This window comes from Chionomys nivalis, chromosome 10 (genome assembly GCF_950005125.1).
Source record: "Chionomys nivalis chromosome 10, mChiNiv1.1, whole genome shotgun sequence".
Taxonomy (NCBI): domain Eukaryota; kingdom Metazoa; phylum Chordata; class Mammalia; order Rodentia; family Cricetidae; genus Chionomys; species Chionomys nivalis.
The window spans coordinates 80,499,069-80,515,448 of record NC_080095.1 but is presented as its reverse complement, the minus strand read 5'-3'; the positions used below and the strand labels follow the sequence as shown (position 1 = coordinate 80,515,448).

Here is a 16,380-nt window from a genome sequence, read left to right as displayed (position 1 = left end):
AAAGGATGGAAAAACAGAACATACTACTCAGGCCAGACAGCTGAATTAAAGTTTTAATTCACTGGTTGCTATTTTAAACATTAATGAAACTTCTGCATTCTTATTTACAGGTTGGAACAGTATCTTCTTCCAGGTTCCTTGTCGTCTCTTCTCTTGGTTTCTCTTAATATCAATGCAGTTTGTAGTTTTCAATCTTGTTTCCTATTTATAGATTAATCTGTCACCACCGGAAATATATTTTATTGTATTGCAGAAGTTAGAATGCCCTTGTTCCAGCAAAGGAGAAATTAGATATAAGTTGCAGAGTAAAACAAAAACTACTTTCTACTACTTTAAATGGAGCAGCTTTTTTTTTTTTTTTTTAAAAGTACATGATTGCTTAAATCAATTTTTCTTCGGGTGGACACCAGCGAAGGGAGATAATACAGGGTTTGTAATGCAGTTGCTTTCCTCGCTGTTAGAATTTACGAGCACATCCTTAAATTACATTTAGCACAATAGTACCATTGTTAAGGGCAAAGATTCCAGTACACAGGAAGTAAGTGCTGGCTTTAGTTTTCCACAATCCCTTTTATAATAAACCTTTTGTAAGAAGGCGATGCAAGTATTTTATTTCCCAAGTCCAAACACTTCTCAGTTTCCTTGCAAATTCGTTGGTAATGGCCGAGGTTCTTCAGGAAAACTCCTTCATGGCCAGTCAGGAAGAAGCGGGCGTTGTTTTACTGTAATTCACCTTACAGGTGGTCTGAGAGAGGTGTCCTGGTCTCAGCCATTCACTTCGGGACTACTGACAGAGACATCTATTGACACCTGTTTCTTCGGGCAGATAAACACATTATATAAATTATATACAACTTTAAAAATAAACCCCAATAATGCTATGGAGACTGCAGCTACCGGGCAAAAGCCGCTTGGTTTTTAAGAGTCTCTATGGAAGAAACCCTAAGCCTTCGAGCTTCGGCAGCTTCTGGCCAATCAGCGAGGCAGCAGCCCTAACTGTGCCAGGATCGGGGTGAAGAAGACGATCCGCCCGGGATCACACCGACAACCTGTCGCTCGCCCAGCGGACGACTCGAACCGGAGCGCTGGGGAGGCAGGGCGACAAGTTTCTGCCCAAGTTTCGGGGAGCAGCGCGGCGCGGGCGGGCGGGCGGGGGCGGCTGCAGTTTCAGGTCCCCGCGCCCGGAGGCGCCGTCCCGAGCGTGTCCCGAGCGCCCTCGGTTCTCCTCGCCCGCGTCGGGGGACATGCGCGATGGACGCCCCTCCGCCGCGATCCCCGCCCGCGTCCCTGCCTCCCCCGGGATCCCCGACCCCGCCGGCCGCCCAGCTCCCCGGTCGCGTGCGACCCAGCGCCCGCCGCCTCCGCCCCTGCGCGCGCCGGCGCCATGGAGACGGTCACAAGACGCCCGCGCCCGGCGCGCCGGCCAATAGGAGCGCACGTCGCGGGGGGACGCGGACGTCGCTCTTCCAAGATGGCGGCGCGTCCGTCGCGAGCGGCCCGTCCGGGGGGAAGCCAGCGGAGCCGAGTTCAGCCGCCGCCCGGGACGGGACTGAAGCAGCAGTTGCCGCCGTTGGCGGCGACCCGGGTCGTTTCCGCTGCTGCGACGGCTGCTGCCATGCGGCGAGGTTAGGGAGGACCTCACTCCCCCGGGGTGGAATGATGTTAACAGAGGTAAGCGGCGCCCCACTGTTCACCTGAGAGGCGGGCGGGCGAGCGAGCGGCACCGACGCCGGCGCTGGGCCCGACCCGCTCGGCGGCTCCACCGGACCCGGCTCGACCCGGCCCTCCCGGGCGGCCGCCGGCTCCCACAAGTGCCCCCGAGTGGGCGCGGTGCTGACTCGGCAGAGTTCCACCTCCTCCGGCCGCCGCTGCCTCCCGGCGTCCGCGCCCCGCTGCCCCGAGGCGGCCGCCGCTGTGTCCCCTGCCGCGTCCCGGTGCCCGAGGCCGGCCTCCGCCCGGTCCGCGTCTCCGCGCTGCCGGGCCCGCTCGGCCTCACCGGGCTGGACCAGCATCCTGCCGGGGGCAGCCGGCCCGAGCCGCTCTGCCTGCCGCCGCCTCGACTCTCCGGCCTCGCGCCCTCCGTCGCGGCCCCCGCATCCCGTCGCGTTCCCGCAGTCGGTGCCCCGGTCCCAAAGTTGAGTTGGCCGTGCGTCCACCTTCTTGACCCCCTCGGAACAGTTTTTCTCCTGTGTCCCGAAATGGAAGTAGGGCAGCGGCGATGGACCAATCGGTTTCCCTTTTCTCAGTGCCCACTTTGAAGAAGTAGAGTTTGCCTGCACTGGCAAAACCTTACGGGGGTAGGACTTACTCGGGGCGACTCGGTTAGTGGCTGGAGGTGACATGGCTGTGCGAATGGTCCGTGCAGGTGTGGACGGCTGACGCCGTGGGTTTAGGGAAATCCTAGGACCGTGCGCACTTGAGGTTCTGTGAGGATCCCGATGTCAGGGACAGGTATGGGCATTCTTGTGAGCTGCTGTGAGGGTCCTAAGCAGCGTTAGTGATCATTGGGAAGCAGTCCTACACTGGCCTGAAAGGGAAATAAAATATTTGAGACAAGTGGCTTTTACTGTGCTCAGAGCGACGATACAATAGGACACACTGAACTTTCCAAGCCTTTGGAACTTGGCTAAGAAGCTGCAGCTTCATTTGTCGTCTGTGTCCTGAGCCTGGCATATATGTCGCACCTGAGAAATCCTTACCGGTTGACTGTTAACTGAGGAACCACGCGTTCCTAATAGTTAGAAGTTCACCTCACGTTTCCCAGTTCTACATTTTATCTTTAGTTTTCTGGTTACCTTCATTGTCACAGAATGTGGTCTATCGTAACTTGTCATTAGTTGTATATTTAAAAAAGCAAATAGCAGTTCAGTTTCTTTTATTCTCATATTTTGGCGAGAAGCTGCCTTATATTAGTGTTAGTAACTTTTCTGAGTCACCTGTGTTTGTGTAGTATGGCATGTCCTTTTGATAGGACTTTTTAGAGTTTTGATCTTTTCACAATGAAAATAGTGAGCTAATGGCAGCGTAACTGTCTTGGTTTGGATAGACCGAGCATTCATTCTAAGCTTCTGTATTTTTATACGGCTTAGTTTCAGTAAAGTGTTTTAAACAGGTCACAGATAGTAGTAAACCTTCCTTTGTTGCAGTGTGTGTCAGTGTGTGTACCTGTGTGTGTACACACACTGGCTTGGTAGTGGCAGAGCTTGGTAGTGTTCCACTGTTGGTAGTTCCTATGGAGTTATTTTATCAAGCACCACTTTGGGCTGCCTCTCTAAAGTAAAACTCAGATTAAATTGTCCTTTGATCTCATCTGTGATTTTCCGTAGACATTTTGTAGACAAGCTGACTGAAGTCCAGAGACTTGTCCAAGGTCAGATAGTTGTTAGTGAACTAGTTGGAGCTAGGAGTCTGGTGTCCTGACTCGGTTCAGGACCCACCACTTTGCGCAGCGGCCCTCAGTAGTGTTCAGCTTTCTTGACCAGTTTAAAAACATTTTACTTCCTTTTCTGAATATTGTCAGCAGTTGAACAGAAGAGAATTCATTACTTGAGGCTTTTTTGCTGAACTTAACTTCTCTGGTTTTTTTTTTTTTTATTTTAAAGCCCAGTAAATAGTCCCATTTTGAAGTGTTTTAGATACAAATGACTTCGCGTGTGTGTGTGTTGTGTGTGTGTGTGTGTGTGCAAACGCATACGTCTGTCTGTCATGTCTGTCTGCAAGTGGTAACACCAGCCACCAGGTCTTTGGGTTTAGTTAGTGTTAGATCTCCGGATCTACAGGGCTGCACCACCTGCTGAGGGGTTTTCCTAGTCTTTTGTTGGTCACGCTTAGCAGGTGTTTCCCTGGTCAGAGACCAGGCAGAGAGTTCAGGTCGGTGACGCTGTCACTTTTGGCTTCCTGACAAAGCAGGTTGAGAGTTAAAAACGAGAGCAAGAGTCACACTTGAGTGCTCTCATTCAAGTTCTGTGCTGTGTCCTCATAGTGTAGAGTCCTCCTCCTCCCCTTCTTCCTTTCCCTCCTTCCCTCCATTCCTGTCCTTTTACGTCCATTCCATTTCTGATGTTGTCACTATGCTGTTCTTAATTAAAAACAGAAACAAAGAAGTGGGCATACATAGATATGTGATCGTAATATCAATAATAAGCATTCACACAAAACTATCCAGTTCTGCATTTATCAAATTATAGATTTAATTGAAACGGTGGAAATGAGATAATGTGTGAGTTATTCATTAAGAGCTATTTTAAGTAAGGCAAAAGGGAATATTATTCACTTAAGCAAAATAATACGTACATCAAACTTTGAAGCCTGTGAAATGACATTCGTGTGAATTGAAAGTGTAAGCCTACTTAGGCAGCCCTTGTTTTTAACTTTTGGCTTCAGTTTTTGCTTTAAAATTTTTAAATTTTAAAATTTAAAATAAGCAGTTAACTTATTTGGAAGACTGTTCATTTTGTGTATTCGTGTGTCTTCATGTTTTCCAGCAGGGGTGATGAAACTACTTTTTAACATGCACTTAAGATTTCTTCCTCTGCTTTGGTCCCTATTAAGACTTAGTATTTTCAATGTTTCTCCTATAAGATTTGCAAAAATTTATCATGATATGGTTGAAAATTATTTGCTTAATAGGTTCTTGCCTTTTGCTTATTAATAGTTAACTTTACATCTCAAAATTGGGACTTTTTAAACTTCAGAATGTGTTTTAATTAGTGTGAATTTTCTCACTATTAAGATATTGTTAAATATCACTGAATTTCATTAGTAAACTTTTAAGGTTTTCTTTATTCTAGAAGCTGTCCTAGGACAATGATTCCGGTGGTTTGACAGCAAAGTGAAGGTGTAGGCGGTGGGGGAAATGTGCCAGGTTGGTTCTGGGAATAATGGCGTACCGTTGGTTTGTGTGATCAGTTGTCAGGCACTGTCATTTTTGTGAGTGCACAAGTAGTGACTGGGCCGGATGGTTCAGACCTGCAGTTCCAGCACTTGAGAAGTGTAAACTCAAGGAGCAAGGCTGACATTTGGTTCTAAAGCTAGTCTGGGCTACGGGAGTCCCTGCCTCAAAAACAGACAACCCACAACCAGAAGAGAGAGACAGTGAGAGACAGAAGTGCCTGGGTTTGTGAGTGTGTGGCAATGAGTTTATGACAGTGTTTTTGATTTTTAGATATGAATACTGGTGTTTTACTTCAAGGTTAGCAGACACAAAACAGATGGAAAAGGCCTTAATGGCAGGACTCTTAGAAGTCCCGGCTTGTTAAGGAATGAAAAGGCCTTGTGGTTCAGATAAATTAGGAGGATACTTGCACAGAGAAAATGAAATCAGTTTCCTCTCTGGAGGACTGCTAGATGCTTTCCATGGGTGATTGACTCAGAAGGAAAGTGATACAGTTATAGCCTGTTGCAAAGTTATGTGGCCATGGAGACTCCAGAAATGCTTGTGGATGATTGTGTATCAAGGAAAAAAGGGTCTGAGCTGCTAGGGACCCTTTACATACATGACTGACTGTACACACACACTTGCCTGTAGTACTACATAAAATACTATGGCTGTATTTATTGATTAGTATATTTATGGTGGAAATACTCTTGGGATCGATTAATCCTTAAACTATATGAGCTGCTTCTTTAATTATTAATTAATGGCATTGTAAAGGCTGCTAACCAGAGCGAGAACTCTGGAGGCTTATCGGTATTTGCGGCACGTGAAGAGGTGTGGAAAGGACTTTGCAAAGGGCGTGGAAGGTTTTCACTGGAATGACCCTGGTTGGTAGTGTACACTTTCCTTCTTTGGTGTTTTTAGAAGAGCTAAGCTGAATATTACTTTGTTTTGTTGAGACAGGGTCTCACTATACAGACCACAAAACCCTGGCTGTCCTGGAACTCACTAGGTAGACCAGGCTGATCTTGACCTCAAGAGATCTGTCTGCTTGCCTCTGCCTCTGGAGAGCTGGGATTAAGCCACTCACCTCGAAATATCTCCCTATTAGAAACTTTGTAGCCTTAGACCAACCGGGCGTCTCTTCCCTGTGTGAACTGAAGCACTTCTTCTCTGGCTCGGTGGACTGGGTTTCCTGTGCCGGCTTGCATGCCCACCCACCTTGTAGAAAACCCTCCCCTGTGCATTCATCCTGATGGACACTGAAGGTGATCACCTCTCTGGATACTACGAGAAGTGTCGTCATGAGCACAGCGCACATACCCCTTTGACATAGAGTTCTTTGAATTGCAGGAGCGAATAGTAGTTCTGCCTCAGTTTTTGAAGAATGGCCATGTATCTTATTCCTTGACAGCTATGCTAGTTTCCATGGGACTGTTGGTATCTTTGATCTTTTCGATAGTAGCTATTCTAACAAGCAGATAGGAAGTAATATTTCATTGTAGCTTTAATTTGCATTTTCCCGATGGTGAACAGTTTTTCATCTTCATGTTGGTTGTAGTAGGTGTTTCATATCATTTGCTTACTATTGGAATAGGTTGTTTTCTTAAATGGTTGGAATCCCTTGTGTTTTAAATTGTAACCCCTTATCAGAACTGTGTTTGCCAATATTTTCTATTGTTACATGTGTTTTCTGTCTTTAAAATCTATTTATCTTGTGTTTGTATGTGTGCATGCATGCATGGACATGTGCACATACGTGTGTGCCCTTGCCTGTGCTTGTGGAACCCAAGGGTTTTGGAAGGGTGTCTTTTTCTGCTGATGTCTGCCTTACATATGAAACAGAGTCTCTCTGAACCTGGACCCCACTTACTCTGTTAGCCTAGCTGGTCAATGAGCCGCTTGTATCTCCTGTGTCCATTGCCCCAGCAGAGAAGTAACAGACTCCAGATATGTGCTGCTAGGATCATCTTCTATGGTGCAGGGGATCTGAAGTCCCCATCTCTGAACTTTCATATGGGGCCCTGTGAGATGGCTCAGCACATAAAAAGCATTTGCTGTACAAGCTTGTCGACCTGAGTTGAATCCGCAGACCTCATGTGAAGGTGGATAAAGAGAACTGATTTTACAACCTGTTTCTTGGATCTCCAGACTGTGGCAGGCATCTTTTCCTCCATCATGTGCATGCTCCGCCCCCAACTTAAGATTTACTTTTAATTGGAAAATAATTATGGTATACCTATTTTCAAGAATTTTAAAGGACTTAACTTTTGTATTTTTTCCAAATTTTTAGAGATTGGATACTTAACATAAAGTGTTTATTTTTATTATTTTTAATTCGTCATGCCTATAGTCTCTCTCTCATTTTTAATTCTTTGTTTTGCAGTGGGGCCTTAGCATGTAGCACCAGTTGGGCATAGACTTTAGATCTTCCAGTCTTTTGAGCTGGGGTTCTGGGTATGTGTCACCATGACTCTTGTATATTCAGAGGTGATATGATTGCAAACAAAGCAAAACTAGGTGATATTTTAGTTAACACCACAACCCGAAATCCAAGGGCCTTTTGTGTGTTATGTAAATCTCCATCTAGTTTGATGATCAATTCCCTCAGAAATTGATAAAGGGTTGTATAATTGGTATATTATTAGATTATGATGAGAAGCACTATGGCACTAATTGTTATGTCTTTACAAACTTTCCTATAGTTTGTTTGGGGAAACCAATGTCAGGAGGGAGCAGGAAATAAGCTTTAAGAGTTTTCAGACCTTGATACATCATATGATCATTGTAGAATGTTTTGCTGTACAACTCTGAATGTAAACACTACCTGCATGTCCATGCCCACTTGCAGATGATAAAGGTGCTGTGTTCTGATTTAATATTCCTGCTGTGTGTAGTCCTCATGCTTCCTGATGATTCTGTCAATTCTAGTTTACAGTAAAAGGCTTGAGGGCATATTGAGGTAGACTGTGATAGTGGGATCAACAGAGCACTCAGCTAAACAGCAGTGAACACTAGGGAACATGAGCTAGGAAGGGAAAACTAGGTCTGCCCTGCGTTTCCCTGGGCTGCTTGCTGATGAGCCATTTGATGGGAAAGATGAAGGATGTCACAGATTTCTTTTCCTGAGCAAGTTTCTCAGGTTACGGCTTAAACAAACTATGTCTTGAAATTCTGTGGTTTCACAAACTTATGTTTCCTCACTTGACAGAACTCTAGAATTCAGTTTCAGAGTCAGGTTTTATTATGCAAATATTTTCTTAAATATTCAGGAAAGGGAACTTTGAATTGAAGCAAATGATAGCTTTTAAATCATTTTAAACTTTCAAAGGTGGTTATAGTTAAGCAAACACACATGTTGGAATAGTGGTGATGTGTCATTAAGTCTGTACCAATCTCATTAGGGAGACAGCATGCAAATAACCCGTATGCTGAGCATTGAGAGGCACGAGTCTCCGATCCCTGTGTAAGGTGGATCCTGAAGTAGTCCTGTGGACTTTGTAAGCATTGGTTTCCTTCTCAGTAAAACTGAGATAATAATACCTTGGTAAATTCATAAAAAGAAAACTGAAACTTGTTGTAGATACTATTGCCAAGGCCTTAGTTAAAATTGTGTTAAAGGTAGACCTGTTTACCAAGTGAGAGTATGGCTACTTTGTGTTAGAAGAATCGGAAGATGATCTGGTGATGTGGGTCACACTGGAAACCTGTGCTCAGAAACCTCACTGTCATGGCTAAATTTAGTTCTGTGCCACTTCGGCCGTCAGAACTGAGGCCTTTCAGATTCTGTCATCAGAATGAAACAAGGCATTTTATTAAAGAGTGAAATTAAAGAGGGAAAGAAGGTTGGAGACCGTGGTTTAGAGTTGAGTGTCACTTGCCTTCGCCCTCCAAGGCCAGGTGCAGCTGCTCGCTGGGCCTTGGGATGATGACTGGCAGCTCTGATTCAGCATCCCACAATTCCCGACAGGTGCTCTGAAGCGAAGTCAGGAGCTGGAGGAGGAGCCCTGTGAGCCCTGGTTTGTTCTTTCTCTATTCTGTGGGTGTTGGGAGTCCGCCGTCTGCCACTAAACTAAGCCCGTAAGGCCTTTGAGTCTGTTTCTTCTTTTTCTAAAGACTCTTACATATCCTTAGAGTGGTTTTATCACATTCTACTGACAGATGCCAAATCCCATTACCCTAGTGAAAATAGTACATGTACTCTGGTCTGATCTCTGTTTATTTACTTTCCTGTAAGTGTGAGTACTTGAGACTGATGATTAAAGTTGTGTCCCCAAAGTCTAAATAGCACTTTAAATTGGGTACCTTACACTGAAGTATGTGTTGACAGAATAAATATTAAACATCTCCTCAAGAAAAATTAATACAGGTGGAAAATAGATAAGATTGTCTGAATGAATTTAAGGTATCACAATAATTATTTTTATATTTTATATAAAAATATTTTATATGTCTTAGAGATTTTATATAGTTAAGTACATGGGCTGGCCATTTTATTTCTAGATAGTTGGATTACTCCCACCCCCCACCCCCCATAAAAATAGTGAGGAAAAGAAAAGAAGCAGTTGAGCAGGGAGGGCCTGAGTTAGGAATGTAAGTGTCTTTGTTTCTTCGTCAGGGAAAAAAAATAACAGGTTGTAATTTATCTGTAATGAACTATGAATTTGATAAAGTAAATTTTTATCTTGTTTCTCTGATTACATGGTATTCTGATTTCATGAGTCCCTAAAATTTTTATTCATCTACACATCTGTGAGTGTCCCGAGACAGAGTTCTCTGTGCAACAGCCCTAGCTGTCCTGGAATTAGCTCTTATAGACCGGGTTTGCCTCAAAATCACAGAGATTCGTCTGTCTCTGCTTCCTGAGTGCTGGGCTTAAAGACGTGCACCACCACTGCCTGGCACATCTATACATCTTTAGACATACACCTAAATTATCTCTAATGATTTTCATGGTACTTTGTTGAATGTTTCAGCTTGATGGTTTTTAATGTTGCTGTTAACGTTTACAAATATATGTGTGTGAATAAAAATGTAATCATTGATTTCAGAGATAGAAATTTGAGGGCAGTCACACTTCTAAAATGTGCAGGTGCTATCAGATTCTCTGGATTAATGTTGCAGGAGGCTGCTTGTTGGTTTCCAGCCGCCCAGCTAGTTTAGACCCAAAATAATCACACAGAAACTGTATTAATTAAATCATTGCTTGGCCCATTAGCTCTAGCTTCTTATTGGCTAACTCATATTATTTTAACCCATTTCTTTTAATCTGTGTATCGCCATGTGACAGTGGCTTACTGGCAAAGTTTCAGCATGTCTGACTTTGGCAGCTCCATGGCTTCTCTCCAACTCTGCCTTCCTCCTCCCATGCTATGGGCCAAGCCAGTTTCTTTATTCATTAATCAATAAAAGCAACACATAGACAGAAGGACTTCCCACACCATTTCCCCTTTTCTGTTTAAACAAAAAGGAAAGCTTTAACTTCAAAATAGTAAACTTACATATAACAAAACAGATACCAAGCAAGAATTACAGTTACAGTATTTATATCTACTTTATCTTTTATCATAACTAAGGAAAACTATAACTATAGCTATAAATTTTTCAACTCCATCAAAGACTCCAGAAGGATATAATATTATCCAACACTGTGACCCATTTAGAGGTCTTTTTTAATCTGGTTTTTTCTTTATTGCATATCTGTAATTATTTTCTGATCAGAAGCGTTTCTTAAAATGTTAAGCAGCTTGGTCTCAGTGGCCCTGGGTGCTGGGTCCGCTTCTCTCAGGTTTTAAATATGGTGGATGTAGTTCACCTCTCCCTCTAGGACTGCTGGGTGGGAGCCATCCTCACCACCTAAACTCTGGGTAGCACCATGCAGCATATAACCTCCCTTCTTTTTTTTTTTTTTGAGTAAAAGCTATATCCACCATACAGTGCACTGATCTATTCCCAAGTGAATGTTGAGCACCAAAGACACTCCACTCAGAGTTTGTTTTCTTCTTGGCATGATTGACCTTTGGGCAAGGAACTGCCCATGCCTCAACCACTGACAAGGTACATGGTATCTGGAAATGGATAAGCAAGACACAAAGAAAAAGACTGTCAAATCTTGCCAAGACAGTATAAAACGGTTCTGAAAAATTTCCTGCCTCTGAAAATGGTCTGTCAGTTACTCTAGGCCTTAGGCAAAGATTGTTGCTTCAAAGTTGCAAATGAGACTTTGGTGTGATTGCCCAGGTAGCCAGTTGACTCTGTCATTTGTTGTACATTTTTGGAAGTTGCTTGATGGCACTTCCTGCCTATTCAAATAATATTATTTCCCTTCTTAGGTCTTCGATGGGGTTGAAGACTAGATAGTTGTAGTTACTTTCCTCTCATGACTTGGCCAGGTTATTTATTATACAAGACTTAAACTCATTAGGGTAGGATAATTATTGAGTATATTTGTTCTTATTGTATATAATTTTGTATTAGGCTTAGATCTCTCTTATTTAAACAAAGGGGGAGGTGCTGGAATTCCTACCGCCAGTGGCCTTTCAGTTACCTGCCCACTTACTTGTGCCCTCTTACACTATGCCGATGTAAAGCGCTCGTCCTGCCTCTTTTGCTGCGGGATTCGGTTGCTGTTCTCCATTCCAGCGGAGGATTGTGACTTGTGAGTCTACCCCTAAATAAATAACTGTCTGAGCTAGTGTGGGATTTCTTTTAAGCGTCCTTCTTCAGATTAAAATGCTTCTTAGTTACACAGAGCACTGAGGGTCATTTTGTCTATGTATTCACCCATTGTTTACAGAATAATATGTACCAGGAGAGTTTGCTGTTAATAATTCATTTCTGTGATGATCTGCATAGCATATTCAGTAGCATGCGAAGCTAGTGTGTGTCAACTGAGATAGTTCATCATTGTTGACGCTATAACACTGTTTCCTCCTGTTTACTGACATAGTTCAGTCTCATGCATTTCTGAAAAACCCAAAGGTGAATTATGACTCTTTGACCTTAACCTAGTATTTTGAAAAGTCCTTGGATATTGCTCTGTTTAATCTAGGATCGCTTTCGTTCCCAAAACGTTGAGACTATTTTTAGCCTGCTTGTGGTTTGGAACAAGATAGATATGTAGTCCCTTGCATTGTGTGTTTTTAAGTTTTCTCATTGTTGTTTAACAATGAACATATGCAAAAAATGGCCTTTCAGGTCATCATCTCTTGAGGCTTGGAGGTTGTAAAATAGACTTCAATGGAAGAGCTAATTGTGAAACAAAATTTCAGGGTGTTTCAGTTATTACATAAATTTATCAGGTATTGATGTGACTTCAGGATATGATGATGTATGTTACCAAGTGTTTCTACAAGCCATAAGGTACTTTGTAGTTGGTTTCTGATTTCTGTTTCTGAACTTGAGATATACTTTAAAAAAAAAAAGATTTATTTATTATGTATACAGTATTCTGCCGGCCTATATGTCTGTAGACCAGAAGAGGGCGTGAGATCTCATTACAGATGGTTGTGAGCCACCATATAGTTGCTGGGAATTGAACTCATGCCTGGAAGAGGAGCCAGTGCTCTTAACCACTGAGCCATCTCTCCAGCACCCTGCTTTTTTTTCTTACAACAAACAACACTGATGTTTAATCAGACTACAATAAGTGTAATGTGTTGCCCTTTCTTCCTTTCTTTCCTTCCTTCCTTCCTTCCTTCCTTCCTTCCTTCCTTCCTTCCTTCCTTCCTTCCTTCCTTCCTTCCTTCCTTCCTTCCTTCCTTCCTTCCTTCCTTTCTTTCTTTCTTTCTTTCTTTCTTTCTTTCTTTCTTTCTTTCTTTCTTTCTTTCTTTCTTTCTTTCTTTCTTTCTTTCTTTCTTTCTTGTGTGACCTAAGTGTTCCATACAAAATATGGCAGTGGCTTGATCCTGTTAGGTAGAAGGAGAGGGAGGTTGGAGAAAACATAAAGAATAGAATACATAAAGGGTATGGAACTATACAGCAGACTTCAGAAAATAGTGCATATTAACTACATACAGGCTTTATTAAAATGAGTAGGCTTTCAGAATATTTCACGGTTTGTTAAATTTCACTTTACAGTCAAGAACCCTTGAATGAATGTCTGTGAACTTAGATTGTGTTTGTATAGGTCCTCTAATGTTTTGTGGTGGTTTGAATAAGAATGGCTTGAAACAGTTTGGGAAGGACTAGGAAGTGTGGCCTTGTTGGAGGAGGTGTGTCACTGGGCATGGGCTCCAGGGTTGTGCTCTCTGCCCCCCCCCATTTGTTCCAGATACAAGCTCTTAGTTGTTGTTGATGCCTTGCCTTTCCTCTGCCATCATGGGCTCCAGCCCCCTGACACCATAGACACTTTGTGCTCTCCGAGCTGCCTTGGCCACAGCAGTAGAAGAGTAGCTAAGAGGCACTCTGCAGGTCACAGACCTTCTTAAGAGTTGGGTGCTTTTGGTTAGCAGTGGTGACTGGCCCCAGGTTACTTGAGTTTGAATACAACTTTTGTCATTCTAAGCATCTTTTGACCTTTCTGAACTGCAGTTTTCTGCACTACTTGTAGTACTTGCCCCATAGGTTTTGATGAGTACTAAGTGAAGTGGTCCATGCTGAGTCCTGTTTAGAACTGACACTGAGTAAGTCCTTTGCTGCATGATTATTTCTTTGGCTATAAATAGCAAGAGGTTTCTTTTAGACTTAGAATTTGAGTTGTCTTCTGTTGTCTTTGTTTCATTGAAGAGGCTTTAAAATGCTAAACAGAACCATTCTCTTTGAGCCAGATAATTTAATGTTTTCCTTTGTCAGTTTTTAGTAACTTTTTAATGTAGGTATTATATTTCTAGTGTAAATCTTAAGAATTAGTTTCATACCTACTTTCAAGAGGAAAACAAAAAGGACGACACCTGTGTAATGTAAATTGGTCATAATCAGAAAATTTGGTTAACGATTGTGTCTTTGGCCCACAAACCCTTTAATATAGATGAAAGGGAAGAGGAAATTGTGGACTACTCATATTATATGTCACCAGTGCCATTGTCATGCAGTGTTCTGATATGCAAAGCCTGGGCCTCTTGTCAGCTTGATGAAGTTTCATGTAAAGTCATTCCCAGCAATTGAAATAAAAGTCTTAGAAAGTCAAGTCGATGTGTGTTTTATAATTCATTAAATCTTATTAACATTTGTTATAGGGAACCAGAAAGTGAGGAGCAGTAAAATTAATCCCTCCAATATGCACAGTATAAAGGGCCATGTTATTGCAAATAAAATTTTTGTGTACATAAATGAAAACTAAATATTTAGGCAGATAGATAATGTTCATCTCTTTATACAGCAGTCTTGCAGGCAGGCTCATGTAACAGAGAAGTGTTTTGTTCTCAGGGAGCCACTCTTTCTGTTACAGTAACTTGCTCCGCTGCCACAAGGCCCTTTGTGGTGAAGCCGGTCTTACTCCTTCCTTTCTGTACTTGACTTTCCCTTTCTTGTCTGTTACTGTGTGTTGTTGGCCCCTCCCCCAACTCTCCTGTTCTGTCCATGATTTAAGGCCTACACTTTTCCCTCTTAGGAATTTTCTACCTAACCTTCATCCCTTTTATTCCCTCTAGTAAATTAGGCTCCACAGAATATTTAACATGTATAATATTTATGTTTTGTGTTGTACTTATTTGAGTATAAAAATATTTTTCATGTTTATTTGCAAAATGAAAAAATAAAATAATTTATACATTTTTCTTAAAGTTGCAGTTCAATGTAATTGCATGACTCTTCCCTAAATTTATCTTGATTAAAAAGGCTCATCTTTGAGTTATTAAGCTCCTTGTACTTTCAGAGTTAGTTATTGACTTGATATCTTTTGCCTTGCCACCATACAGACCTTAGCCTTCTAAAGGAAGCTTATGTTGAACTCCGACAGCGCCAGAACACACCCTGAAAGTTCCCTTAATACCTGCAGATTCCCAGTAACATTCGTAAAGAGTGGCCAGGTGTTTAAGGTGCTGGTTAGGGTTAGGGTTATATAAAACTTACTCATGAAAGGGTTCTTAGAGGTAGCTGTATTAAAAGCTAGCAAAGGTCCTGAGCTAATAGTGAGAGCTTAGTGAATAGTAGCTCATATTGCTTGGTTAGACATAGGCTACCTGTTATGTAGGAAAAGAATTAGGGTTACCAGTATTAGGTTTGCACAGTGTGAATCTTACTTTGTCCGCTTACCATTAAAGAAATGGTTTTCCTTTGAATAGGTATTACAGAAAAAAAAAATCAGAACCAAAATACAAACCCCAGAAACTAAGAATTGGAAATACCAGAAATATTCAGTATTTTTTGATTTTTCTAAAATTATTTTTAATTGTGTGTAAATATGTGCTATCTAGTTTTATGGCAACATGACACAGTCTAGAATCATCAGAGAGAAGGGAGCCTCAGAAGAGAAAATGCCTCCATAAGATCATGCTTTAGGCATGCCTGGAGGGCCTTTTCTTAATTGTTGGCAGTGCCATCCCAGGGCTGGTGGTTCTGGGTTCTATAATAAAGCAGGCTTAGCAAGCCATGGAGAGCAAGCCCATAAGCTGCGCTTCTCCATGGCTTCAGCATCAGCTCCTGCCTCCAAGTTCTTGTTCTGCTTGAGACTTCCTTCAGGGCAGTGACGAACAGTGATATATAAGCATAAACCAAATACACCCCTTTCTTCCCAAGTTGTTTTTGGTCATGGTGTTTAATCACAGTAACAATAACCCCAACTAAGGCTGTGCATGTATGTGTGGGTATGTGCTGTGAGTATAGGGGCCTGTGAAGGCCAGAGGTGTCTGATTTCCCTGAAGCTGGGGTTACAGGTATTTAAGCTGTCCAGAGCAGTGCTTGGAACTGAACTAGAGTCCTCTGCAATAGCAATTCTTGCTCTTAACCACTGAGCCATCTCTGCAGCCCAGTGTTCTGCAGCATTATAGTCTATATGGATGAAGGAAAAACATAGGCCCTTTATGAATATGTTTGGTTTTGCTTTGTGTCCCAAACTGCCGCTGTTATACAAGTTTTGTCTCCTTAGAGAGGAACCCTGGTGTCTTAGGGGTTTTAAAAAGGAAAACATTTAATTGGGGCTGTTTGACAGGTTCAGAGGTTTAGTCCATTATCATCATGGTTAAGGAGCATGGTGGCATGCAGGCAGACACCATGCAGGAGGAGCTGAGAGATCTACATCTGGATCCACAGGAAGAGAATGAGACTCTAGGCCTGGCTTGAGCTTCCACCCCCCAGTGACTTGCTTCCTCCAGTAAAGCTACACCTACTCCAACAAGGCCGCATCTCCTAATAGTGCCATGCCCTGGTGACCAAGCATTCAAATCTATGTAGGAATCTATAGGGCATTCTTATTCAAACCACCACAAATGGTAGATGAAGCTTTGTTGTTGTGTAAACTGAGTTTAGTCATGCTAAAGTGTGTGAGCTTAGTTCCCTAGGACAAGCTATTAGAGTCAGATGAGGGCAGAGGGTGACTTTGACTTCCAGGGTCTTTAACTGCTGCA

At 42.7% G+C, this 16,380-nt stretch overlaps 1 protein-coding gene across 2 annotated transcripts in view; it reads left to right on the top strand.

Moving 5' to 3' along the window:
• Positions 1-814: 814 nt before the first annotated feature.
• The window catches only part of Snx13 (sorting nexin 13), a 100,324-nt gene continuing 84,758 nt past the window's right edge, over positions 815-16,380 (top strand). Inside the window, exon 1 of one of the 2 annotated variants that reach the window (XM_057782297.1) lies at positions 815-1,671. In XM_057782297.1, coding sequence (XP_057638280.1) covers positions 1,252-1,671 — 420 coding nt within the window. In that variant the 5' untranslated portion in view covers positions 815-1,251. The remainder of the gene's footprint in view (positions 1,672-16,380) is intronic. The other variant, XM_057782298.1, reaches the window with a different exon arrangement.